The sequence below is a fragment of the Scyliorhinus canicula genome, chromosome 1 (genome assembly GCF_902713615.1).
Source record: "Scyliorhinus canicula chromosome 1, sScyCan1.1, whole genome shotgun sequence".
NCBI lineage: Eukaryota > Metazoa > Chordata > Chondrichthyes > Carcharhiniformes > Scyliorhinidae > Scyliorhinus > Scyliorhinus canicula.
The window spans coordinates 182,416,813-182,442,507 of NC_052146.1; the positions used below are offsets into that span (position 1 = coordinate 182,416,813).

A 25,695-nucleotide genomic window follows, 5' to 3' on the forward strand; every position below is an offset into this window, starting at 1 on the left:
TCCAATGTTTGATGAACAAATCATCTAAGTAACCAATATTCATTTGAACAAACCAGGAGGTCTCAGCTGAGAATTAGATGCCAATGAAAGTAAATGAGGGATTAAACCAAAGATAAGAATTCCCTTAAAAGTAGGACCTTGTGGTTGAGGTCTTTGTTCCTGAATTCTTAAATCATCCATCTGTTTGTTTGTGTTTAAAGTGATTTCTTTGTGCTTATGCTTTTTGCCAAGTGCTTGACTTTTTTATGTATTGTTTAATATGTTGTTTCTAAGTTTTTATTTGGTTCTTATTCAAGTGAGTAATTAACAATAATAATACACAACACTCTAGGAAATGGGTTCATGCATGGACATGCTTATCGTTTACCAGAGCTCTATGTATTGCTGCTATGTCTGAGGAACATGTACAAAGACAATGCACTGTGCTGCATGAATGCAGAGAATATAGAAATTCCAACTCTGCAGCTGAATCCCCTTGTCAACAGTCATAAACTCAGTTTTACTATCTATCACTGAAAATCATGCTGTCCCCCTAGGGACCTTTGCTCAAAATACAGCAGTCTGTCTCATGACAACAGAGGATTAGGTATGGCAGAGGGTTTCAGGGATTACTCAACTGCCCAATGGTCCACTTGTACATTCAGGTCACACCTAGGAAGTGTACGTTAGCACAGGGATCACAGAAATCAACATGAATGATGAAGACCTCTATCATTGCATGAACACTCAACCTCTGCTTAAATGAGGAAAGTGTAAAAGTGCATGTATCCACCCTATAAATAACCATGGTGTCTGGAGTTTCAAGGCAATCTACTGGTGCAGTAAAGGAGGCACTGGCCCACTTCCATTCCTAGAGGCAGACTCTTCCATGCTTCAAAAAGCAACAACATATTTATGTCACCTTGGCTTAATAAATGTCCCAAGGGGCATTCACATGAGCATTAAAAAAAAGTCTGATACTAAGCCGTAAGGAGACATGAACAGCAGAGTTTTGGATGATCTCAAGAGGAGGAGTTAGAATGTGGCAGACTAGACAGAGGTGCATTGGAATAATCAAGTCAGAGGCATGAATGAGGGTTTCAGCAGCTCACACACTGACACAGGGCAATGTTGAGAGATGTTACAAAAGTGGAAAAGGTGGTCCTAGAGATGGCTCAAATATATGTGGTTGGAAGTTCATCTCGGGGTTAAATGAACACCAAGGCTGTGAACAATCTAGTTTAGCCTCAACGTTTCCAGGGAGATGAATGGAGTTGGTAGCAGAGAGGCAGAATTTGGAGCAGGAACCAAAAACAATTACTTCAGTCTTCCCAAAACTTAATTAGAAGAAATTTCTGTTCATCCAATACTAGATGTCAGAGAAGTAGTCTGAATTTAGAAACTATATATTACACTAAAAATCTATCGCATCACAGCTGTCAAAATCCATTTGTGGAGGAGTCAGGGCAGATGGTGGTGAGGTGAATGGAGGATACCATCAGTAAACATGAGAAAGATAACATTGTTTTTCTGCATGATGTTGCCGCAGGGAAGCATGCACAAGAGATATAGGGAGGGGCCATGGATCCATCCCTGGGGGACACCAACGATGCTGGGGCAGCAAGAAAACCATTCAAGTGATACTCTGGCAGCGGGTAGATGGATAAGAATGGAACCAGGTGAGTGTCATCCCATCTAGCTGCAGAGATGTTGAAAACAGTGTGATCAACCACTGCAGAGATTGAGAAGGACAAAGGGGGATAGTTTACATTTGTCACAGTTACGTTACATTTATAACTTTGATATATGGGCAGTATGGTGGTGCAGTGGTTCGCACTGCTGCCTATGGCACTGAGGACCCAGGTTCGATCGTGGCCCCACGTCACTATCTGTGTGGAGTTTGCACATTCTCCCTGCGTCTGCGCGGATTTCACCCCCACAACCCAAAGATGTCCAACGGTTGGCCAGCAGTTTAATAGGAATAGTGTGCAGGGAGCAGGCGGTGGGTCTCCGGTACAAGATACATAAGAAAGCAGGAGAAGAAAAACTTGAGAAAAATGCAAGTTCAGGGCTGGGACAGGGAGGAGCTTTCAAGGAGATTCAACCTGATGGGAGTGACACAGCAGAGGCAGCGGATTAAGTAGTGTCAATCTTAGTGACAAAGAAACCCAGGAGCTCCTCGCACTTATCGTTGGAGGTGAGGGTAGAGGATTGAAGTAGACAGTTTTCCATAGAGAAAAAGCTGTAGGTTATCTCTGCATTTTGGTATGCTTCTGTAATAATTAGCAGTTTTACAGGACAAGACAAGATCTGATAGGCTTTATGAATTCCAGCCAAAAGTGGTGGCGAGTGGCTAAACCGTACCTTTTCAAATTCATGTCCCTTTGTGTTAAGGGAGCAGAGATGAGGGTCACACTAGGGGAAAGGCAGGGCAAAAGAAAGACATAATTTTATTGGGTGAGGCTGCAGTTTCACAAATCAGTAGATACAGAAATATTGTAACAGAGGGCCAAAGCTAAACATTTGGATTTTTGCATTTCACTTAAGAAGCACTTGTAAAGCATATTTGGTTAGCAGGGAGAAGATAGTTTCTCATGAAATTGAAATTAATATGCTTCTCTGAAATCATCCAAAAAGTCACTATTAATTAAACTCAGTTTCAAATCAAACCTGCGTGCTGTTTTGCAGCTGCCAAAACACATTCACAAGTAACACAGCGAGCTATGGTTCATTTTACAGTAACCACCTGTCCTTAACACGAATACTGTTCATATAAACAAATTCCAAAAATGGTACAATATGCAATATAAACGAAACTAACTTTTGCAAATGTAGAAGTGGATTTCATTTGGAACTTCGCTGATAGGGTTAATATAACAGTTCTGAAAAGCTCTGTGAAAGAGATGTCAACAGGTCAAGGGATGAAATAAAGGGAGTGTGTCTGACCGTATCTGTAAAAGCAAAGATGTCAGAAGGTTATGGGATGGAATATAGGGAGTGTGGTATTGGTACTAATTAATGTTCTGACCCGTATCTGTAAAAGCAGAGAGGTCAAAAAGGCAAAGAATGGAATGAATGGGAACCGTTACTTTATTGCAGAGATAAACATAATTAAGCTCGTTTGACCAGTTGGAACAATTAAACATTGAAATGTAAGGGGGACTGTCTTTGGAGTGAGTTGAGCCATATGGCCATGGGATACAAAAACCTTTGTATTAATATTGATAGTGACTTGTGCTAATGATTATGTCAAAAATAACCTCCCGACCTCGAAGAATAATTCCATATATGTACATGTTCTGGATCCTTGCAAAATCATAGGTGTATCTAGGAATTTAAAGGGACCACCTCTAAGCTGTGATTGTATAAAGAGAAAGTCCATATTTTGGACTTTGGCACTTCTCGAAGGTGGTTACCCGACTGCTTAGAGATTTGTCCCGGCCGTAAATAAACGAATATTCGTTACTGACGTGTTCGAGTGTTTTACTTCTGGACTGACAATCAGATACGTGAAAGCGCAATTCACACAAACAATGACATTGTATACAAACTTTGATAATTGCAACATCATACTGTATTTATCACACTGAAGCTCGGAGTTACTCATTTGTCCTTGTAGGGTCTGTGAATTATACAAATGGTACAGATCCAGTATCATTTTCACATACCTTCCATTTTCAACTACTCGACTGTCCAGTGTTGCTGCTACAATTGTTGTAAAGTTTGTTTGAAGAGATTGTTCTGCCCTGCAAACCCAATTTACATTTCCAACATGGATTAACAGTGTGCTGGGGAATGAAACGTTTCACGAAATGTCCAATCGAAACAACGAGTTACATCAAACATTGCATTACCGTGAACCTGCCCTGTGCTCTCTGCTTATTCTAGAAACAGGAGGGATTCAGCCCCTCCAGCCAGTTCATAGAATTTAGAGTGTAGAAAGAGGCCATTCGGCCCATCGAGTCTGCACCAGGCCTTGGAATGAGAACCCTAACAAAGCACATACCTCCATCCCATATCCACATCTCCACTCTATCCCCGTACCTCCACTTAACCTTCATTGGACAGTAAGGAACAAATTAGCATGGCCAATCCACCAAACTTGAACGTCTTTGGACTGTGGGGAGGAAACCAGAAAGCACCCCGAGGAAACACACACAGACACGGGGAGAAAGTGGAAATTCTTGCTTATTTGCATTTTACTGGTCTTTGCTCCATACATTTACCCAACAAATATCTGTGGATCTGTCTTGAAAGTTCCAAATGACCTGGGCATCCATTGCCTATTTGGGGGGCGGGGGCAGGGGCGGGGAGAAGAGGAGGAGGAGGAGGAGAGAAAGAGTGGAAACAGCCTTGGCTGACTGTGGAGTTTGCAACCCCTCTCCCTGTCTCACTAACAATGTGCAGGTTAGGTGGATTGTCCCTTACCATCCAGGGATGGGGTTACGGCACTCTTTTGGAGGGTCAGTGCAGACTCGATGGTCCTAACGGCCATCTACTGTACTTTAGGCAATCTATGATTTCTATGAAGAGTCATAGTGGTCTAAGCACTGAAAAGGCCATTTGGCCCATTGCATCTGCCCCAGCCAAAAAAGAACCATCCAAGTAGTCTCATCCTATTTTCCAGCACTTGGTCCAGTCTTGTGTGCCTTGGCATCTAAATACTTCAATGGGATGGGTCTGTGCTTTCACGATGAAACTGGGTGCACTTTTTCCCTAGTTGCTTTGGCGGAAAGGAATGACGACACCGCTGAGATTCAAACTCATGATCTCGTGTTTACAAGACAGGCGCTTTAACCATCTAAGCCACAGCTCAGGGAATTTCAGATATCCATTTCCCTTTCATGGTGGGGAGGAGCTATCAATTTGACTGTTGAATGGCCTAGCTCTATGTTAACATGATGCCGCTCGCTCCTCCTCCATTCTGGATTTCCCCACCACATTAAACGGTTTCTTACTATCGATTCAATCCAGCCTGCAGCCCCATTCCATTCCCATCAAAGCGGACGCTCAGTCAACCAAAGAAGGGGAGGGGGGGGGGGTAGCAATGGCGGTTAGGGGTTTCGGACCGGGGCGGGGTGTGCAGCTCAACATCCACTCAATAAACTACAAGCTCCAATGCACAAACGCACTTACAGGCCACCGCCGCCACTCAACCAGCCGTTAACGGTAAACCGGCCTCCAGCACGTGCTGAGCGTCGTGAGAGATGAAAAGCGCTGCCTGTTGGGAATTGTAGTTCGCGCCGCCGCTGCGCACTACCTGCCGGCCGGCCAAAGGCACTACAACTCCCAGAATGAAGCGCGGAGAGGGGAGGGGGAGGGAGGAGCTCCCGCGCCGGCGCATTCCGAGCTATCCTCAGAATGGCGGTCTGCGTCATGACGCAAGGGGGGAGGGCCAGATCATTCGCTCTGCCCGTCCCAGGAGGTTGATGTTAGACCAATGGGAGCTCCGCAATGGTCGGCAGCGGGCCGTGGCCGCGCCAATGGGAAGGCGGTAAAGGCGGAGCCTTGGCGCAGTGCTGAAGTGACAGGCAGCACAGTGGCTGGGGACGGTGGGCGAGCTGTTGGAGGGAGGCTGAAGTTGGTATGCTCGTGTTAACTTCTCAGTCACGGGAGAGCGGTGGGGGCGGAAAGTGGGAGTGTGTCGCCTGTTTTAAACATTAATGTTTTTCCTTGGCAGGAGGGAGAGATGTCTGATACTGCTGCTGACCTGAGCGAGGGGAATAAGGTAGGTGAGGTGTGGTTTGAAGAGCAGTCACTTGGCTGTTTCCTGTTTGTTCATAAACAATATCCTTAAAGCTTCTGCTGAAGTTTGGGGATTTGGTGCAATTTGCTCTTAGTTGCAACCTAAAGTGGTGCAGCTACATGTTTCTGGGTGTAGGTCAGGGTAGTTTTAATGGAGAGTTAGTTATGCCTGTCATTATACTTCTGCTTTTGTTCGTAGATCTGTACAGCTGGTAAGTAACAATCTGTGTAGAAGCTACGATGAGAAGCATTCCTGCTGGATCTGATATGCTGCCTGTGTTTAAGAACTTCTCATTGTTTTTAATATTGGAAATCTAGCTGTTTAACTTTTTGTAGTTTTGAGTCTGCATTCACTTTGTATCCTTCCCACATCCTTTTTTTTTCTCTCTCTCCATTCCAGTCCAAGAGATAAGTATTTCTTCAGTGAGGTGATTCTTTATTCTTTCCCCCCCACAAGGTTGTTTGATTTTGAAAAGCACTTCACTTCACTGTAAAGTACTGTAAGATGTTCTGAGGTTGAGTGGTAATGCTTTTTACAACTTGGGGACATCTAAAATAATACTTTGAAATGTAGTCACTTGTAATGTAGGTAACATGTATAAACCTGTTGCAAGAAGGGGGATCAAATAATGGAGTATGAAGAGTTATGCTTTTAAGAACAGATACTACACTTGATCTTTTTAGGGACTGAGCTGTACTAATTTGAATTGAGGCAGCTGCACTCTGTTACATCAACTGAAATGCAATTTTTAAAAAATAAGCTTTGTCCACTTTTATTTGTAAAGTCAGGAATTAACCCCTTTTGGGATTATGGGCATTCACGTTTGCTACTGTTGAATGTTATTTGGAAAAAATACAGAATGGCATAGCATGAGTAGGCTAATCCTGGAAATATTTTGCCTAAAATGTTTATCCAATTTCCTTTTGAAACCTACTGAATCTATATTGAAACTATTGAACCTCCTTCCAGCACCTGTTCAGGCTGTGTGCTCCAAATCACAACTTTGCTGTGATTTTTCATTTTCCAAATGTTCCCTTGTGTTGTCTCTAGTTCATTTGCCAATCAATCATCTCTATTTGTGTCCTCTAGTTACTGAGTTACCTGCTGCTGAAAGTAAAATTCCTCTTTATTTTTTTGTCCACAAATCATTCATGATTTTGAACATCCCCATCAACCCTCCTCTTAAGTACTTGCTCTAATGAGCAGCCCAGGGCAGCATGGTGCGGTGCTAAGCACTAATGCCTCGCTGCACTAAGGTCCCAGGTTTGATACCGGGTCACTGTGTTGAGTTTGCACATTCTCCCTGTGTCTGCGTGGGTTTCACCCCCACAACCCAAAGATGTGGATTGGCCACTAAATTGCCCCTTAATTGGAAAAAATGAATTGGGCACTCTAAATTAAAAAAACAAAAATGAGCAGCCCAATTTCACCAAATAACTGAAATTCTTTATCACTGGTACCATTTCAATAAATCCCTTTCAAAAGTCCTGATTTGCTTCCCAAAAGGAAATTGGAATTGAAAACCATATTCTAGCTAAAACCTAACCAGTGTTTTATAAAAGATCGGCATAACAGCCATGCATTTGTACTCCATGCCTTTATTGGCTGATTCCAGGATGTCATACTTTCTTAACATTCCCCTCAACCTTTCCTGTCAACTCAGCTTGTATTTAAGGCACTTCAAATGTGCTACTTATTAACAAAGTATAATACTAAGTCACACTGAATATTGGGGTGGCAAATGATTAGCACTGCTGCCTCACAGCTCCAGTGACCCGGGTTCAGTTCCAGCCTCGGGTGGCTGCCTGTGTGGAGTTTGCACTTTCTCCCATGTCTGCGTGGGTTTCCTCCGAGTGCTCCGGTTTCTTCCCACAGCCCAAAGATGTGCAGGTTAGGTGGATTGGCCATGCTAAATTGCCTCCTAGTGTCCAAAAGGTTAGGTGGTGTTACTGGGTTATGGGGATAGAGTGGAGGTGTGGGTTAAAGGGCCGCTGCAGACGTGATGGGCCCAATAAGAACATAAGAACTAGGAGCAGGAGTAGGCCATCTGGCCCCTCGAGCCTGCTCCACCATTCAATGAGATCATGGCTGATCTTTTGTGAACTCAGCTCCACTTTCCGTCCCGAACACCATAACCCTTAATCCCTTTATTCTTCAAATGATCTCCTTCTGCACTGTAAATTCTATGATTAGGTCAGATATCTAATGGCTTGGTCAAAGACCAAGGAGGAAAATAAGGAGAAGCCTAGGGCAGAAACTCCAGAGGTTGGGGCCTAACGACTGGAAGGCATAGTAATCTTTGATGGAGCAATTGAAATCAGGGAGACTCTGTAAACCAGAAATAAGAGTGCAGATGCCTCAATGATTGGAGGCAATTGTAGAACTAGGGAGGGTGAGGTTATAGTCTGATTTGAAAGCTTGAATGGGAATTTTAAAATCTAAGCTATTGTGTGACATAGGATGCAGAGAACTGGAGTTAAGTTTCCGGAGGGCAGAATTGTGAGACCAGGCAGGAGTGTGTTGGGATAGTCAAGTAAGTGTATAATTTGGGCAATGTTACAGAGGTGCATGTACTGAATGAGTGATGCACTGTCAGAGGTGATTTCCTTTGGATGTCGTGTTAAACTGAAGCCTCATCCGCTCCCTGTGGTGTTATTTTTGAAGGACTGGGCAGTTTTCTTGGTGTCTCAGCCAATTTATCCCTCAATTGCCAAATCAATAATGTTATCCGGCCGTTGTCACATGGTGTGCATTTCCTACATTGAATGTCTTGAGTAACATCAAAAGCACCATTTCTGTCTTGTCTTTCAAGAATGAAAATGGAAGAGCGAGAAATGAAGTCGATAGTTTACAAAGAGTTTGGAGTGAGGACCAAAAACAATGGCTTCATTCTTCCTGGTATTCTGTTGGAAGAAATTTCTGCTAATCAGTGCGGAATGTGGATAAATAATCTGATAACTGAGCAATAGTGGAGGAGTCGAGAGTAAGAACTAGTTGTCATCAGAATAGTCGTGAAAACTAACATTGTGCTTTTGGAACCAAAAGAGAAAATGCTAGAAAATTTCAGCAGATCTGGCAGCATCTGTAAGGAGAGAAAAGAGCTAACGTTTTGAGTCCAGGTGACCTTTTGTCAAAGCGTTGGCCCTTATCTCCCCCTACAGATGCTGCCAGACCTTCAGAGATTTTCCAGCATTTTCTCTTTTTTGGTTTCAGATTCCAGCATCTGCAGTAATTTGCTTTATTTATTGTGCTTTTAGATGAGGGGCAGAATGTAGGTGAGATCAAAAGGACTGTGGGGGGGGGCACAAGAAGTGGGAAGAAAAGCATTGCATGGGATACTCTGGTCCCAATTAGATAGATTTAATGGACTCTGGTGAGAGCAGTACCATCCATCTGGGTGGCAATCGAGAGGCATCAGAGGGGATGGTGTGGTCAACCAAGTCAAATGCTGTAGACAGTCTGATAAGGATGAGGAAGGATAGTTATCTTTGTCATGGCCACATGGATGTTATTTGTGACCTTGGCAAGAGGAGTTTCAGTTCATGGAGGGATTCAAAATGGTATTTCAGTAAAGATGGAATTGGATTTGGGAGGCGACAACACGCTCCCATGATTTTTGAGAGGAAAGATGTTGAAGATGGAGTCGTATTTTGAAAGGATATTGGGGTTGAAAATTGGTTTTTTTTAAGGAGAGGGAGACATCTGAAGAGCAAGAACTGTTCACCTGTTGGCTAACATGGGGACCAGGGGGAGATGTAGTGTGGTCAGCAATTTGGGGAGAAGAGGGTCTCGAGCAGGATGTGGGCCTCGTGGTCAAGATGAATTTGCAGAGGGAATGAGGGGAGGTAGAAGAAACAAGAGAACGATCCAATATCAGGATTCTGGAGTATAAGGAATGCAGCTGATTAGATTATATTTTTTCCAATTGAGGGGCAATTTAGTGTGGACAATCTACCTACCCTGCACATCTTTGGGTTGTGGGGGCGAAACCTACGTAAACACGGAGAATGTGCAAACTCCACACGGACAGTGACCCTGAGTTGGGATCAAACCTGGGACTGCAGCGCTGTGATGCAGCAGTGCTAACCACTATACCACCATGATGTCCTGGATTATCTCTATCTTCATGACATAGCTCATGAGCTTTCTGCTCCTTGTATTTGTAACCCTCAGAAGATTTATATGCATCTTCAAAAGTGTACACCCGAGACTTGCTCTTCCTGAACCCTATTTAATTTGTGCATTACCTCGAAGTGTATCACTCATTCTTTGGTGTGTTAAATTTAGCTCGCCAGTCTGCCTATTAATCTCTGCGTCTTTCTAAAATCTGTTACTATGCTTCTTATCATTTACTGCATTCCTGAGTTTTGTAGCATCTCTGAAACAAAAGAGCAGCACTGAATACACTGGTGTTCTGTATGGATGGGTATATTTCCCTCCATTCTGAAAAATATATGTTCCTCCAGTTTCTGTCCTTTTGCCAATTTTGTATCCACAGTGTCACTGTTCCTTTAATTCTGTGGGCTTTAAATTTGCCAGTTATTTTTGTAGTACTTTTTTTTTCCTGTCTACATGCAGAACTGCCCTATCCTCGATGACACTAGCTGTTGCCTTATTTCAAGAACTCAAAACTAACTAGTTGGGAATGATTCGCCGTTATTAAATCTGTGCTGGATTACAGTAATTAGCCTATACTTTACCCAATGCCAATTAATTTTGTCCTAAATTTTTGTCTGTTTCCGTAGACAGTACTGTTGGGCTGAACTGTATTGTAATTGCTAGGTTTACCCCTCCTTTCCCTTAAACCAAGGTGTAACATTTTAAATTGTCCAATCTTTCACCACCCTTGTATCTATTGTAGTCGGAGCTCTGAAGTTTCCACGTAAAGTGGATTATTATGTGCTAGTATTGAAATTTACTGTTTGTGACGTCTTTTCCTCTCTCCAGCAATGGTGTAAAAGTGCGGTGTAAGCCCAGTCAGGCTCTGGGGTTCAGGCGCTTAGCCTGGGGAAGTGGTGGCATAGTGGTAATGTCTGAAGGCCCCAGCTAATACCCTGGGGTTGAGTTTGAATCCCACTATGGCAGGAGGTGGAATTTAAACTCCACGGAATTTATTAATGGTGACTGTGAAATTTGTTGTAAAAGCCCGTCTGATTCACTAATGTCCTTGCATGTGACTCCTGACCCACAGTAGTGTGGATGACTTTTAACTGCCCTCTGAAATGGCCCAGCAAGCCACTCAGTTTAACGGCAGTTAAGAATGGGCAACTAATTTTGGCCTTGGCCAGCGCCACCCACATCCCATGAAAGAAAAAAGTCATAAGCACTGGACCTCCATTTACTGGTGGGACAGAGCTGAGAGTGCTTTGGATTGTCATAGTCATATCATTTACAGTGCGGAAGGAGGCCATTCAGGCCATCGTGTCTGCACTGGCTCTTGGAAAGAGCACCCTACCCAAGCTCACACCTCCACCTATCCCCATAACCCAGTAACCCCACCTAACCTTTTTTGGACACTAAGGGCAATTTAACATGGCCAATTTACCTAACCTGCACGCCTTTGGACTGGGAGGAAACCAGAGCACCCGGAGGAAACCCACGCACACATGGGGAGAACGTGCAGACTCTGCACAGACAGTGACCCAAGCCGGGAATCAAATCTGGGAACCTGGAGCTGTGAAGCAATTGTGCTAATCACTATGCGACTTTGCTGCCCTATTGTCAATGAATAGTTGGCCAGAATTTTGCAAATACTTAACTGGGAAAATCAAGGTGATCTTGTAATTGCGACTATTTCTCTACTTTTTAAAATAAAGTAATTATAGAAATGTGAGCCCCCCTCGAGTGCCTCAGACCACATCCACTTGGTGTGTAGCTGAGCTGTACAGAAGATTCCAGGTTCAGTCCCGGGCCTGTACTAACTTCACCTTTGGCTGTTCATTAAAATGCTTAGACTGGCCAGAAGGGGTACATTTGCTTGTCGGCTCCAGATTGGTATTGAGCAACCTCCTGCTGGGAAAGTAGACATCGGGGAAGGACAAAACCAAGTTTGTTTGTGAGACCACCATGTCTGAACTTGCTGATTTGAGCAAGAATTAAGAGCAGCATCGTTGAGTGGTTAGAATGTGGAACTTGCTATCAGATGGAGTAGTCAAGGCTGTTGGCATAGATTCCTTTGCAAGAAAGCTCCTGAAACAGCCTGGAGTGGAAATATTTTTTTAAAACAAAAGCTTTCAACCCAGTTTATTTTTTTAAATGGTTAAGTTTTTAGTTTCCTGCGTTAAATGAGCCCTGAGTTTGTTGATGACTGTATAGTTGTGCTATCAGTTGAGTGTGCAAGGGTACTTTAAATTTTAAGTACCTAATTCATTTTTTCCAATTGAGGGACAATTTTGAGAGACAATTTAGCGTGGCCTATCAACTGACCCTGCACATCCTTTTAGATTGTGGGGGCAAAACTCACACAAACATTAGAAGAATGTGCAAATTCCACATGGACAGTGACCCAGAACTTGGGACCTCGCTGCCATGAGGCAGCAGTGCTAACCACTGCGCCACAGTGCTGCCCTGTGTGCAAGTGTACTTGACCACATGATAGATTGTGCTTGTGTTATTTTTTTTTTAATAAATGTTTTTATTCAGTTTTCATGTTTTATATTGAACAAATTACAAATTGTTAGAGAGAAAAAAACAAAGAACACGCAAAAATTAACATATATATTTACAGGTAAGCATCTTCATAATAATAACTGTGGCCACCCCCCTTTAGCCGGCATACATATTTTACCTTCTCCAATATGGCCGAGGCACATGTTTATAGGCATCTATTTACAGTTTGGTTTTGGGCCTTAGCTAGCCATCAAACCCCCATAACGAACCCCTAGCCCCCCCCACCACCCGGCAACCTTCCCCCGATTCCCATCCATTTTCCCCTGATTCTTGGCCACCCGACTATTCTTCCTCTTGTTTGTTGGCCACAAACAGGTCCCGGCACAATTGCATGAATGGCTCCCACGTTCTGTGGAAGCCGTCGTCCGACCCTCGGATGGCGAATTTGATTTTCTCCATTTGGAGAGATTCCGAGAGGTCGGACAGCCAGTCTGCAGCTCTGGGCGGTGCTGCTGACTGCCAGCCAGACAGGATTCTACGGCGGGCGATCAGGGAGGCACAGGCAAGGGCGTCCGCCCTCCTCCCCAGGAATAGATCTGGCTGGTCTGAAACCCCGAAGACTGCCACTATCGGGCATGGCTCCACCCTCACCCCCACCACTTTGGACATAGCCTCGAAGAAGGCTGTCCAGTACTCCACAAGTCTGGGGCAAGACCAGAACATGTGGGCGTGGTTGGCTGCGCCTCTTTGGCACCGTTCGCATCTGTCCTCTACCTCCGGGAAGAACCTGCTCATACGGTTTCTTGTTAAGTGGGCTCTATGTACCACTTTTAGTTGCGTCAGGCTGAGCCTTGCGCACGTGAAGGTGGAGTTCACCCTATGTAGTGCTTCGCTCCAGAGTCCCCATCTCCATCCCCAGGTCGTCCTCCCATTTCCTTCTTGTTGCGTCCAGTACGGTGTCGTCCCTTTCTACCAGTCGGTCATACATGTCGCTACAGTTCCCTTTCTCTAGGATACTTGCGCCCAGTAGGTCTTTCAGTAGTGTCTGTCGTGGCGGTTGTGGGTACGTCCTTGTCTCCTTTTGTCGGAAGTTGTTGAGCTGGAGGTACCGCAGCCCGTTTCCCCCCAGCTAGCCGAAATTTCTCTCAGTTCATCCAGTGTTGCGATCCTGTCGTTTGTGTATAGGTCCCTGACTGTCAGTGCCCCCCCCCCCGTCCTGCCTCCACCTTTTGAAGGTGACGTCAGTCAGTGCTGGTGTGAACCTATGGTTGTTGCAGATGGGAGCCTGCTTGTGTTATTGAAGTAGATGAATGACAGGAGCAGGGCAGCATGGTGGCGCAGTGGTTAACATTGTTGCCTCATGGCGCTGAGGTCCCAGGTTCGATCCCGGCTCTGGGTCACTGTCCATGTGGAGTTTGCACATTCTCCCCGTGTTTATGTGGGCTCCGCCCCCACAACCCAAAGATGTGCAGGGTAGGTGGATTGATCATGGTAAATTGCCCCTTAAATTGGAAAAAATGAATGACAGGAGGAAGTTTATAGTATTGTGATTGAAATTAAATTTGTCTTTTAACACAGCCCTCAGCACTTAAAACTTTTGTTTAAAGTGGATGGTCACCTGCATCCGTATGCCAAACTCTCTAGCGATAGGGTATTTGTGTTAATATTGCCAGCAGATCTGTTAACTCGCTGCAATACCGTATGAGTGAAATTCAGACAAAAAATTTAATGTTTTTTAAAGAATATTTCATGTATTCTTTATTAATCTCTGCAGTCAGTTTATAAACAAAAAAAACCTTCCTGGTACGTGGCGCCCTGGTACTGCAGTGCTGAGGACCCGGGTTCAAATCCTGGCCCTGGGTCACAGTCCTTGTGGAGTTTGCACATTCTCCCCGTGTCTGTGTGGGTTTCACCCCCACAATCCAAAGATGTGCAGGTTGGGTGGATTGGCCACACTAAATTGCCCCTTAATTGAAAAACAAAATAATTGGGTAATGTGGTGAATGTGATTCACACCGGATTATAATCTGTATATACATGTGTCTGTATTGTAAGTGCAGTTACACTACCTGTCCTCCAGGGGAGTAGCTCTGGGAATGCTCGAGTTGTATGGGGCTTCTCCCTTGGTTCTGCCCAGGACTCCTCCCCCGGAAGCTGCTGTATAAAGATCAGTGCCACATGGTCAGCCGGCCAGTTCACCAAAAGTTCAATGGCTAACCGGCTGGCTCTGTTGTGAGTATATTAAAACCGCTATTCTAATCCTACAAGCACGTGTCCGTAGAATTGTTGGTTCCAACAGGTACTCGAAATTTAAACAAAAAAAAGACCCTCCAGGGCTGCATGGTGTTTCAGTGGTTAGCACTGCTGCCTCACATCGCTGAGGACCCGGGTTCGATCCTGGCCCTGGGTCACTGTCGGTCAATCTGCCCATGTCTGTGTGGGTCTCACTCCCACAACCCAAAAAATGTGCAGGGTAGGTCGATTGATGATGCTAAATTGCCCCTTAATTGTAAAAGTTTAAAAAAAAAATCCTCCCTAATTAGCTGTTTGCATAAGTGATTGTTCAGTGAAGCTGATACCGAATGCATAGACTGAGCCATGTGAGTAGATGAAATTGGCAAGCACCTGCCCCAAGGTCTTTTGGGCTCCTAATAATTCCCACCTTGATGTAATATGGTAGTGGGTTCCAGCCTCGCGAGGAGTCCGATTTTACACACTGCAGCCATGAGATTTGTTTCACCTGGTATCAACGATCCTCGAATCATCAGTGAAACAAACCAGCCAGGGATCAAAACCTGACCTGAGAGCAAATTGGAGTAGAAGGATCATTCTAAATTCCTTGGGAGGAAGGATCATTCTAAATTTGAATAAACCCATTTAAACAAGTCCTGTTCTAGCCTGTGTTTTTTGTGATTTCTCAACTACTGTGGGAGTCATAACCAACCTGTGGTGTACAAAGGAGCGTGTGATTTACAGCAAGTGACATGCTGCCGCAAGGCCATTTTCCACAGCTCTTGTTGATGGGAACCGTAAAATTGAGACAACCTCACAACGGACTCTTGTGATTTGCATTTGTATTGCACATCCCATGACCACTGGATGTCCCAGTGCTTTCCAATCATTGAAGTACTTTTCAAGTGGAGTCACTGTTGTAATGCAGTAAACATGACAGCCAATTTGTGCACAACCAAGTTCCCACATAAGCAATGTGGTGACGGCCAGATAATTAATTTTTCAGTGGTATTGATTGACAATAAATGTTGACAAGGACATTAGGGAAAACCTGCCTCTTAAATAGTGCCAGGGGCTATTTATCATCCAATTTGAGGGGTGCCAAGGAATATTTTAAATCTAACTGAGGAGACTGGGTTTAAGACCCTTTCTGCAGCTGCATTGCACTGGGATGTTAGCCTAGATTCCTGTATTCTATTAGCCAGCTTTACAAGAATGCTTGCTAATCTGAGCAGAAAAGAACCTTGCAATCCATTTCTATCTGTTAGCATTAAGAATCTCCAGATTCTATTTACCTTGAGCACAATTTTGCTATCAGGTTTTCGTCGACGCCAATATTCTTGGAGCATTGCTGTTATGCTGGCCATCACTTATTCCAGACAGAAATCATTTGCAAGCCTGTACCTGCATTTGAAGTATAAAGCATGATTAGGTTATTCTATTCAATAAAATCCTTATATTCTCGCGTTGCAAAACCTTTTTTGTTTGACACGTTCAGCCTATGTATTCACTTCCCTACAACTTCACAATGCAAGTATGGTTGGGACACTTTAATTTAAAAATGTCAAATGCTGGAAAAGTAAGTAAGTCAACATCTGTGGAACAAGTGAGAGTTAGTGTTTCAGGTCAGTGCCCTTTTATCAGAATTAAAGGACATTGGAGATGAACAGCTTTTAAGCAAATGCAAAACGGGATCAAGAAAAGAACCAAAGGGATGTCTGATGGGATGGAGTGAAGTGATGAAAGAATTGATGTATAGTTTGATATGTCTTAATTATGAAAGCAGGTTGTGGGGGAAGAGCCTTGTCTTAACTAGGGGCTGGTTTAGCTCACTGGGCTAAATCTCTGGCTTATTCCTGTACTAGCCTCCCCGGACAGGCGCTGGAATGTGGCGACTAGTAACTTCATTGAAGCCTACTCGTGACGATAAGCAATTTTTTTTTTCAACACCTGGGGGCATTGAGGTGTGGGTGATGCATAGTTAACGTGGATTCTTGTTTTTTTTTCTGACTGATGAGAAGAGAGAAGCAATTGAAAAGCACATTGTCTGGAGGGGGGGGGGGGGGAAGAAGAGGGAGCGAGAAAGAGGAGGTTGGGAGGGGGGTGGAAAAGAGAAGGAGGGAGGAAGGGGAGGTAACGAGGAGTTTGGGGGGGGGGGGGTGGATAGGGGAAAGGGAGCAAGAGAGAGAATCACTTTAATTCTGCCAAGCATTCTTTTCTGCCTGGAAACCTGAAGGTGGATTTTTAAATTGTTGCTTAAAGGGGGCAACACCATAGAACATAGAACAGTACAGCACAGAACAGGCCCTTCGGCCCTCGATGTTGTGCCGAGCAATGATCACCCTACTTAAACCCACGTAACCCGTATACCCGTAACCCAACAATCCCCCCATTAAGCTTACACTACGGGCAATTTAGCATGGCTAATCCACCTAACCCGCACATCTTTGGACTGTGGGAGGAAACCGGAGCACCCGGAGGAAACCCACGCACACACAGGGAGGACGTGCAGACTCCACACAGACAGTGACCCAGCTGGGAATCGAACCTGGGACCCTGGAGCTGTGAAGCATTGATGCTAACCACCATGCTACCGTGAGGCCCCTAAATTAGTGTACCTAATTAATTTTTTTCAATTAAGGGGCAATTTAGCATGGCCAATCCACCTAGCCTGCGCATCTTTGGGGTTGTGGGAGCGAAACCCACACAAACACAGGGAGAATATGCAGTGACCCAGAGCCGGGATCGAACCTGGGACCTCAGCACAGTGAGGCAACAGAGCTAACCCACTGCACCACCTTGCTACACCAGATACACAAATGGGGGAATTGGGGTGTTGGTGCAGTACTAGATTTATAATTTCGAGCACTTTGCAAGGTGTCCCTGTCAATCTAGTACTATTAAGACTAAGAAGCAGTGTGCTGCTCGGAGGAGGAGGATCATCATCCTGCTGAATGTAGAACATCATTCATTTTGTGGAGATGCTGGCGTTGGACTGGGGTGAGCACAGGAAGAAGTCTTGCAACACCAGGTTAAAGTCCAACAGGTTTGTTTCAAACACTAGCTTTCAGAGCACTGCTCCTTCCTCGGGTGAATGAAGATGTATGTTCCAGAAACATTTATATAGACAAAAGTCAAAGATGCCAGACAATGCTTAGAATGCGAGCATTTGCAAGTAATTAAATCTTTACAGATGCAGAGATAGGGGTAACCCCAGGTTAAAGAGGTGTGAATTGTCTCAAGGCAGGACAGTTGGTAGGATTTTGCAAGCCCAGGCCAGATGGTGAGGGATGAATGTAATCCAACATGAATCCCAGGTCCCAGTTGAGGCCGCACTCGTGTGTGGAACCTGGCTATAAGTTTCTGATCAGCGAGCGTGTCCTGAAGGCCGCCTTGGGGAATGCCTACCCAGAGAGCAGAGGCTGAATGCCCACACTGCTGAAGTGTTCCCCAACTGGAAGGGAACATTCCTGCCTGGTGATTGTCGCCCGATGTCCGTTCATTTGTTGTCGCAGCGTCTGCATGGTCTCACCAATGTACCACGCTCCGGGACATCCTTTCCTGCAGCGTATGAGGTAGACAACGTTGGCAGAGTCGCACGAGTATGTACCTGGTGGGTGGTGTTCTCGCGTGTAATGGTGGTATCCATGTTGATGATCTGGCACGTCTTCCAGAGATTGATATGGCAGGGTTGTGTGGTGTTGTGGTCTCTGTTCTGAAGGCTGGGTAGTTTGCTGCAAATAATGGTTTATTTGAGGTTGTGTGGTTGTTTGAAGGCAAGTAGTGGGGGTGTGGGGATGACCGTGGCATGATGTTTTGAAGGCTGTGAAGAAGATATCATAGTTTCTCCGCTCCGGGAAAGTACTGGACGATGAAGGGTACTCTGTCGGTTGTGTCCCGTGTTTGCCTTCTGAGGAGGTCAGTGTCTCAATCGTAACTACACTTCAGAAGTACTTCACTAGCTTTAGTAAAGTGCTTTGGGAAAGCACTAAATAAATTAAAAGTTTTGTCTCATTTTTCTGTACTTTGTGTCCGTATCTGCTTTCTTTCAAATATTGAGAATTTCTAGTTCCTGTCTCGGATGTTTTAAAGACAGAGTCCACATTTATAGAACATAGAACAGTACAGCACAGAACAGGCCCTTCGGCCCTCGATGTTGTGCCGAGCAATGATCACCCTACTTAAACCCACGTTACCCGTAACCCAACAATCCCCCCCCATTAACCTTACACTACGGGCAATTTAGCATAGCCAATCCACCTAACCCGCCCATCTTTGGACTGTGGGAGGAAACCGGAGCACCCGGAGGAAACCCACGCACACACTGGGAGGACGTGCAGACTCCGCACAGACAGTGACCCAGCCGGGAATCGAACCTGGGACCCTGGAGCTGTGAAGCATTGATGCTAACCACCATGCTACCGTGAGGCTCCCCATGCTACCGTGAGGCCCCCATTTATTGATGTTGATGTTGAATGTCATAAATATTGTGTAGTGGTCTTGCAATAGTTGTAGTGTGTTCATCCTAGCCTTGCGTGGAATGGCAGCCCTAATAGTGACTTTTTCCAAAAATTGTGTGAAATTGGATATTCCACCATGTACAAGACCAAGGGGAAGGCAAAGAGTGGTGTTATTATTCATGTATTACTAAACAGAAGATTTTTCTGTCCTGGTGTTGGTGCCTTTTTAGTATGGATGGTGTATTGCCTTGCAAATCAACCTTTAGCCTTTTATTTTGACAGAAGGGCTGATTTATATGCAATGAAACAAAGACTGCATGGTGTTCTGAAGACAAGGGAACTGGTCTGTTTAGTGTAGGTGGTATTATTTTGTGATGGGGGGAAAAGTTTGAAAATTGATCTGCTAGTTCAAGAAGTTAAAGACTTGACTTCAACAAATTTGGTACATGCTAAACCCATGGCTTTGCCTTATTTGAGTGAGTTTGCCTGTCAGGTGGTTGAGGTTGTCCCTACTCGATGGGAAGGAGTAGAGTCTTTAGCCTTCTCAGAACTACGAAAACGAGTAAAGATTCAGAATGATGGGAGCGATATTCACAATCCACTTAATGATAATGGACTTCCTTTTGCAGAAGGGAAATGTATTTAATTTGTTCAGTTTGTCACATGATTCTCAGTTGGAAATGGTGGGAGGGAAGCACTTATTCGAGGCCAGTTACTGCTTCAAGTTTAATTTAAATCTGTGATTCCATGGGATCCTCTTCACAAATAATCTTTCATTTTTGTTGGGAATGTACAAAGAACAAAAGTACAGTACTTTTGTACCCTCGATAGTCAGAGGCTTTCCCCAGGGTAGAGGGGTCAATTACTAGGGGGCATAGGTTTAAGGTGTGAGGGGCAAGGTTTAGAGGAGATCTGCGAGGTAGTTTTTTTTTTTTATTCCGAGGAATTCACTGCTGGAGGAGGCCCTTCGGCCCTCCAAGCCTGCGCCAACCATGCTGCACGTCTAAACTAAAATCTTCTACACTTCCGGGTTCTGTATCCCTCTATTCCGATCCTAATTCATGTATTTGTCAAGATGCCCCTTAAATGTCACTATCGTCCCTGCTTCCACCACCTCCTCCGGCAGCAAATTCCTCTGTATTTAAAAAAAACTTACCTCGCAGATCTCCTCTAAACCTTGCCCCTCGCACCTGAAACCTATGCCCCCTAGTAACTGACCCGTCTACCCTGGGGAAAGCCTCTGACTATCGACTCTGTCTATGCCCCTCATAATTTTGTAGACCTCTATCAGGTTGCCCCTCAACCTTCTTTGTTCCAGTGAGAACAAACTGAGTTTATTCAACCCCTCCTCATAGCCAATGCCTTCCATACCAGGCAACATTTCTGCACCCCCTCTAAAGCCTCCACATCCTTCTGGTAGTGTGGCAACCAGAATTGAACACTATACTCCAAGTGTGGCCTAACTAAGGTTCTATACAGCTACAACATGACTTGCCAATTTTTATACTCAATGCCCTGGCCAATGAAGGTAAGCATGCCGTATGCCTTCTTGATTACCTTTTCCACCTGTGTTGCCCCTTTCAGTGACCTGTGGACCTGTACACCTAGATCTCTCTGACTGTCAATACTCTTGAGGTTCTACTATTCACTGTATATTCCCTACCTATATTAGACCTTCCAAAATGCATTACCTCACATTTGTCTGAATTAAACTCCATCTGCCATGTAAGCAGTTGTGAAGGCAACATGGAGTAGCATTTATTTCAAAAAGATGCTCATGAGACTTCTAAGGGAAGAAAGAGACTCCAGTTGATCCATCAACAAAACCTGAATATCCTGATACTTTCTGGAAATGGCACATGTAGTTTTTGCAGACCCCATCTCATGAAACCGTGGTCGACTGTTAGGTTTGCTAAGGTTAAGAGGAACAAGTGATGGGGAGTTAATTGCCTTTGAGTGCATGGAGAGTAGCCAAGTCACTGGGTGGTACGGGAGGAGAACTGAGAGATGGAAAGTCCATAAACTCTTGGGGGGAGAAAGAGAGCTCTGTCTTGGTTTCGGCTTCACCACCGCCATGGATCCGATTAGCAAACTCCAATGAAACATTGCCTGATGTGTCTCGGAAGCTCCACTTGGCATGGCAGTCTCTGTTGCATAGAAAACAGTGGGCTGAGAAGGTGCAGGTTTCACTGACCTCCATGTTCTCTCTCAAATAATTGTGTTGTTTAGCACTTTTGGTCTTTGTGCATTTTACCTGTGAATAAGCTATTTGTTTTGTGAATTTGTGACTTATGTTTTTGCGTTTTGAAGGTTTTCCATCTGGGTACTTGGGCTTCTTTTTTTATTATTCATTCATATGATGTCAAGGTCAGCATTTGCTCATTCCTAATTACAGTTGTGACTCTGGTGAGCTGTCACTTTCAACCCCTGTGGATCATGTGGTACAAGTGCACTCCTAATACTATCAAGGAGAGATTTCCACCCAGGCAAGTGAGTGTTTTCCTCCTGCTCCTGACTCGTGTCTTTGCAGAGATGGACTGTCTTTGGGGAGTCTGGAGGTGAGTTACTCTAGTGGAGGTGTCTTGTTGGAGATAGTTTTTGTGTGGTACAAATATTATGGCCACTTAGCCCAAGCCTGAATGTTGCCTCGTCCTGCTCCATGTGTGTACAGATGGATTCCGTGTCTGAGGAGTCATGAATGGCATTGAACACTCCAGTCATGGCAAACATCCCCACTTTTGACCTCCTTGATGAAGGGAAGGTCATCATTGTTGCAGCAGCTGAAGATGGCTGGGCTGAGGACACCTCCCTGAGGAACTCCTGCAACAATGTCCTGGGGCTGAGATGATTGACTTAACAACCAGGTGTATGTGCTATGTGTATGATTCTGACTAACTAACGGACACCCTAATTTCCAATGACTCCAATTTTGCTAGGGCCCTTTGATACCACACTAGGTTCAACAATGTGATCACTCTCAATTTGCCTCTGGAATTCGGGTCTTTTTTTTTAATGTTTAGACAAAGGCTGTAATGAGATATGGTGCTAAATGACCCTGAGGACAGGTGATGCCTGGATAATTTTTCACATTGTTGGATAGCTGCCTGTGATTAGCTGCACTGGAACAGCTTGGCTATTGGTGCAGCAAGTTCTTGAGCACAGTCTACTGCAGTCAGGATGTTTTATAAATTTAAAGCTGCACTTTTTTGTGGACCCCCCACAGACATGGGAAGAATGTGCAAGTTCCACACACAGTGACCCGGGGCTGGGATCGAACCCGCCGGGTCCTCTTGTGCCGTGAAGCAGCAATGCTAACCACTGTGCCACAGTGCTGACTGAGCCGACTTGCTCCTAAAGGATAGGTCTGTCAGTCAGGGGTAGTACTACTGAGGTACTCTTGGTGATGAACATTCAGATTCCCTATCCATAGTATATTGTTACTTGGAGGAAGCACAGAGTAGCCAGGAGTGTTTGATATGGAGGAATACTGCTTCATCAATTAACGCAATAATGAGGAAGGATAGTGGCTCCAACTATGTGTGATCTATATGGGTGGAGCTGAGAAACACGCAGGAGCAAAAAACATAGTGAGGATTATATATAGACCCTCCCCCCTCCAAAAAAATTGTAGTGGTGCTGTTTGGCTGGGGTGACATTAACCAGGAATTTAGAGACGCAGTGATAAACGAATGACTTTAATCTGCATACAGATTGGGGAAATCAAATTAGTAACAATACTGTAGAGGAGGAATTCCTGTGTGTACAGTATGGCTTTCTGGACCAATATGTTGTGGAACCAACTGGAGAACTGGCCATCCTCGACTGGGTATTGTATAATGAGAAGATTAATTGACAATCTAGTTGTGCAAGGCCCCTTGGGTATGAGCAACCATAATGATTTGGAGAGTGACAGTTTAAATAAATAAATTTGAGTATCCAATTTAGTGTGGCCAATCCACCTAACCAGCACATCTTTGGGTTGTGGGGGCGAAACTCACGCAGACACAGGGGGAAAATGTGAGAATGTGCAAACTCCACATGGATAGTGACCCGGGGCCAGGATTCGAACCCGGGTCCTCGGCACCGTAGTCCCAGTGCTAAACACTGTGCCACCATGTTGACCTGAGACTAGGGGTCCTGAATCTAAATAAAGCAAACTATGACGGTATGAGGCGCAAGTTGGCTATAATGCTATAACGGTTACGAGGGTTGATGGTGGATAGGAAATGACAAACATTCAGCGAGCCCATGACTGAACTCCAATTGTTTATTCCTGTCTGGCACAAAAGTAAAATAGAAAATGTGGCCAAATCGTGGCTTACAGGGGAATTTAGAGATAGTGGGTTTGATTTTAACTCAAAAATAGTCCCATTTTGGCCCGTATAACGGTTCTTTGGCACTGCAGCACTATCAAACGGGATTATCTGTGCTCAGTTGGGAACGCACTGCTGAGCAGTGGGGGGGGGGGGGGGGGGGGGGGGTTGGCGTTGCCAAACTTGCTTCATTATTATTGGGCAGCGATTGTGGAGGAGAAGGGGTAGAGTGGGTTAGGATGAAGGAAGAATCTTGTAAGGAGTCTAGTTTGAGGGCTATGGTGACGGCAGTGTTGCCAATTGCTCAGTAGGTATTCGATAAGCCCGGTAGTGCAGTCCACAGTGAAGATATGGAATCAGTCGAGGAGGCATAGATATGGAATCGGTTGAGGAGGCATTTTAGGGTGGAAAGGGTGTTGGTGCTTACGCCGCTAAGCGGAAATCATGCGTTTGAGCCGGGGGAATGGATGGTGTATATGAGGTGGAGGGAAGTGGGCTGGTCAAGGTGAGGGATCTGTATTTGGAGGAAGGGTTCGCCAGTCTGGAGGCGGTAAGGGAGAGGGTAGAGCTGCTGAGGGGGAGTGAGTTCATGTAACTGCAAGTTAGGGACTTTGCACGAAAGGTCTGAAGGGGGATCCTTAGGTTGCCAGGATACACCCTGCTGGCGTGACTGCTGCTTCTGGATGCGGGAAGGGAGGGAAGAATTGAGGATATATACAAGTGCCTGGGGGAGGCGAGCAGATGGTGAAGATCAAGGAGAAATGGGAAGCAGAGTTGGGAGGGGCGATCAATTGGGGAGTATGGAGTAAGGCACTGCGTAGGATAAATGGGACCTCTTGTGCAAGAATGAGCCTGATGCAGTTCAAAGTGGTGAACAGGTTGCATAGGATTTAAAAAGCTATAAAGAAGAGTAACGTCGATTTGAGAGTAAACTTGCTCAGAATATAAAAGTAGTAAAGTTTCTACCAATATATAAAACGAAAGTGGCTGAGGTAAATATTGGTCCTTTTCAAGGATAAGAAGGGAGATTTAATAATGGGAGATGAGGAAATAGCTGAGGAACTGAACAGGATTTTTGGGTCAGTCTTCACAGTGAAAGACACAAATAACATACCAGCGACTGATAGAAATGAGGCTGTGACAGGTGAGGACCATGAGATGATTGTTATCACTAAGGAGGTAGTGATGGACAAGCTAAAGGTAGCCAAGTCTCCTGGCCCTGATGGAATGCATCCCAGGGCACCAAAAGAGATGGCTAGGGAAATTGCAAATGCACTCGTGATAATTTACCAAAATTCACTAAAATCTGGGGTGGTCCTGGCAGATTGGAAATGAGCAAACATGACACCACTGTTTAAAAAAGGAGGTAGGCAGAAAGCAGGTAATTATAGGCCAGTGAGCTTAACTTCGGCAGTAGGGAAGATACTGGAATCTATCATCAAGGAAGAAATAGCGAGGCATCTGGATGGAAATTGTCCCATTGGGCAGATGCAGCATGGGTTCATAAAGGGCAGGTCGTGCCTAACTAATTTAGTGGAATTTTTTGAGGACATTACCAGTGCAGTAGATAACGGGGAGCCGATGGATGTGGTATATCTGGATTTCCAGAAATCCTTTGACAAGGTGCCACACAAAAGGTTGCTGCATGAGCTAATGATGCATGACATTAAGGGTAAAGTAGTAGCATGGATAGAGGGTCAGTTAATTAATAGAAAGCAAAGAGTGGGGATTTAATGGGGTTTTTCTGTTTGGCAATCAGTAGCTAGTGATGTCCCTCGCGGATCCGTGTTGGGCCCACAATTGTTCACAATTTACATAGATGATTTGGAGTTGGGGACAAAGGGCAATGTGTCCAAGTTTGCAGACGACACTAAGATGAGTGGTAAAGCAAAAAGTGCAGAGGATACTGGAAGTCTGCAGAGGGATTTGGATAGGTTAAGTCAGGGGTGGGCAAACTTTTCCGTGCAAGGGCCACATTCAGAAATTCACAATTTTAAAGGGCCGCATAGTATATTAAGTAAAATAATTACTTCACCCGGTTATGATTCTGGGCGCCTCATATAGAACACAGAACATAGAACAGTACAGCACAGAACAGGCCCTTCGGCCCTCGATGTTGTGCCGAGCAATGATCACCCTACTCAAGTCAACGTATCCACCCTATACCAGTAAGTAACCCAACAGGCCCCCCCCCCCCCCCAATTTAAAATTATTATTATTTTTTTTTTAATGACTTGGTGGGCCGCATAAAGACCTTTGGCGGGTCGCATGCGGCCCGCGGGCCGTAGTTTGCCCACCCCTGGGTTAAGTCAATGGGCTAGGGTCTGGCAGATGGAATACAATGTTAACAAATGTG

At 44.9% G+C, this 25,695-nt stretch overlaps 2 protein-coding genes across 9 annotated transcripts in view; one reads left to right on the plus strand and one right to left on the minus strand.

Annotated features, from left to right (window-relative positions):
- Window positions 1-5,204, minus strand: part of mgme1 (mitochondrial genome maintenance exonuclease 1) — a 69,718-nt gene extending 64,514 nt beyond the window's left edge. For 2 of the 8 annotated variants that reach the window (XM_038803866.1, XM_038803865.1), the window contains exons 1-2: window positions 5,116-5,204; window positions 3,648-3,725 (exon numbers count right to left, since the gene is read on the minus strand). The gene's annotated coding sequence lies outside the window, so the exon portion shown is untranslated. Of the gene's footprint in view, window positions 1-3,647; window positions 3,726-3,833; window positions 4,296-4,937; window positions 4,996-5,115 lie in introns of those variants that run through there. The other 6 variants (XM_038803861.1, XM_038803858.1, XM_038803859.1 and 3 more) reach the window with 6 other exon arrangements.
- A 246-nt stretch (window positions 5,205-5,450) lies between these two features.
- snx5 (sorting nexin 5) overlaps window positions 5,451-25,695 on the plus strand; it is a 52,970-nt gene continuing 32,725 nt past the window's right edge. Inside the window, exons 1-2 of the mRNA XM_038803886.1 lie at window positions 5,451-5,563; window positions 5,660-5,707. Coding sequence (XP_038659814.1) covers window positions 5,669-5,707 — 39 coding nt within the window. The 5' untranslated portion in view covers window positions 5,451-5,563; window positions 5,660-5,668. The remainder of the gene's footprint in view (window positions 5,564-5,659; window positions 5,708-25,695) is intronic.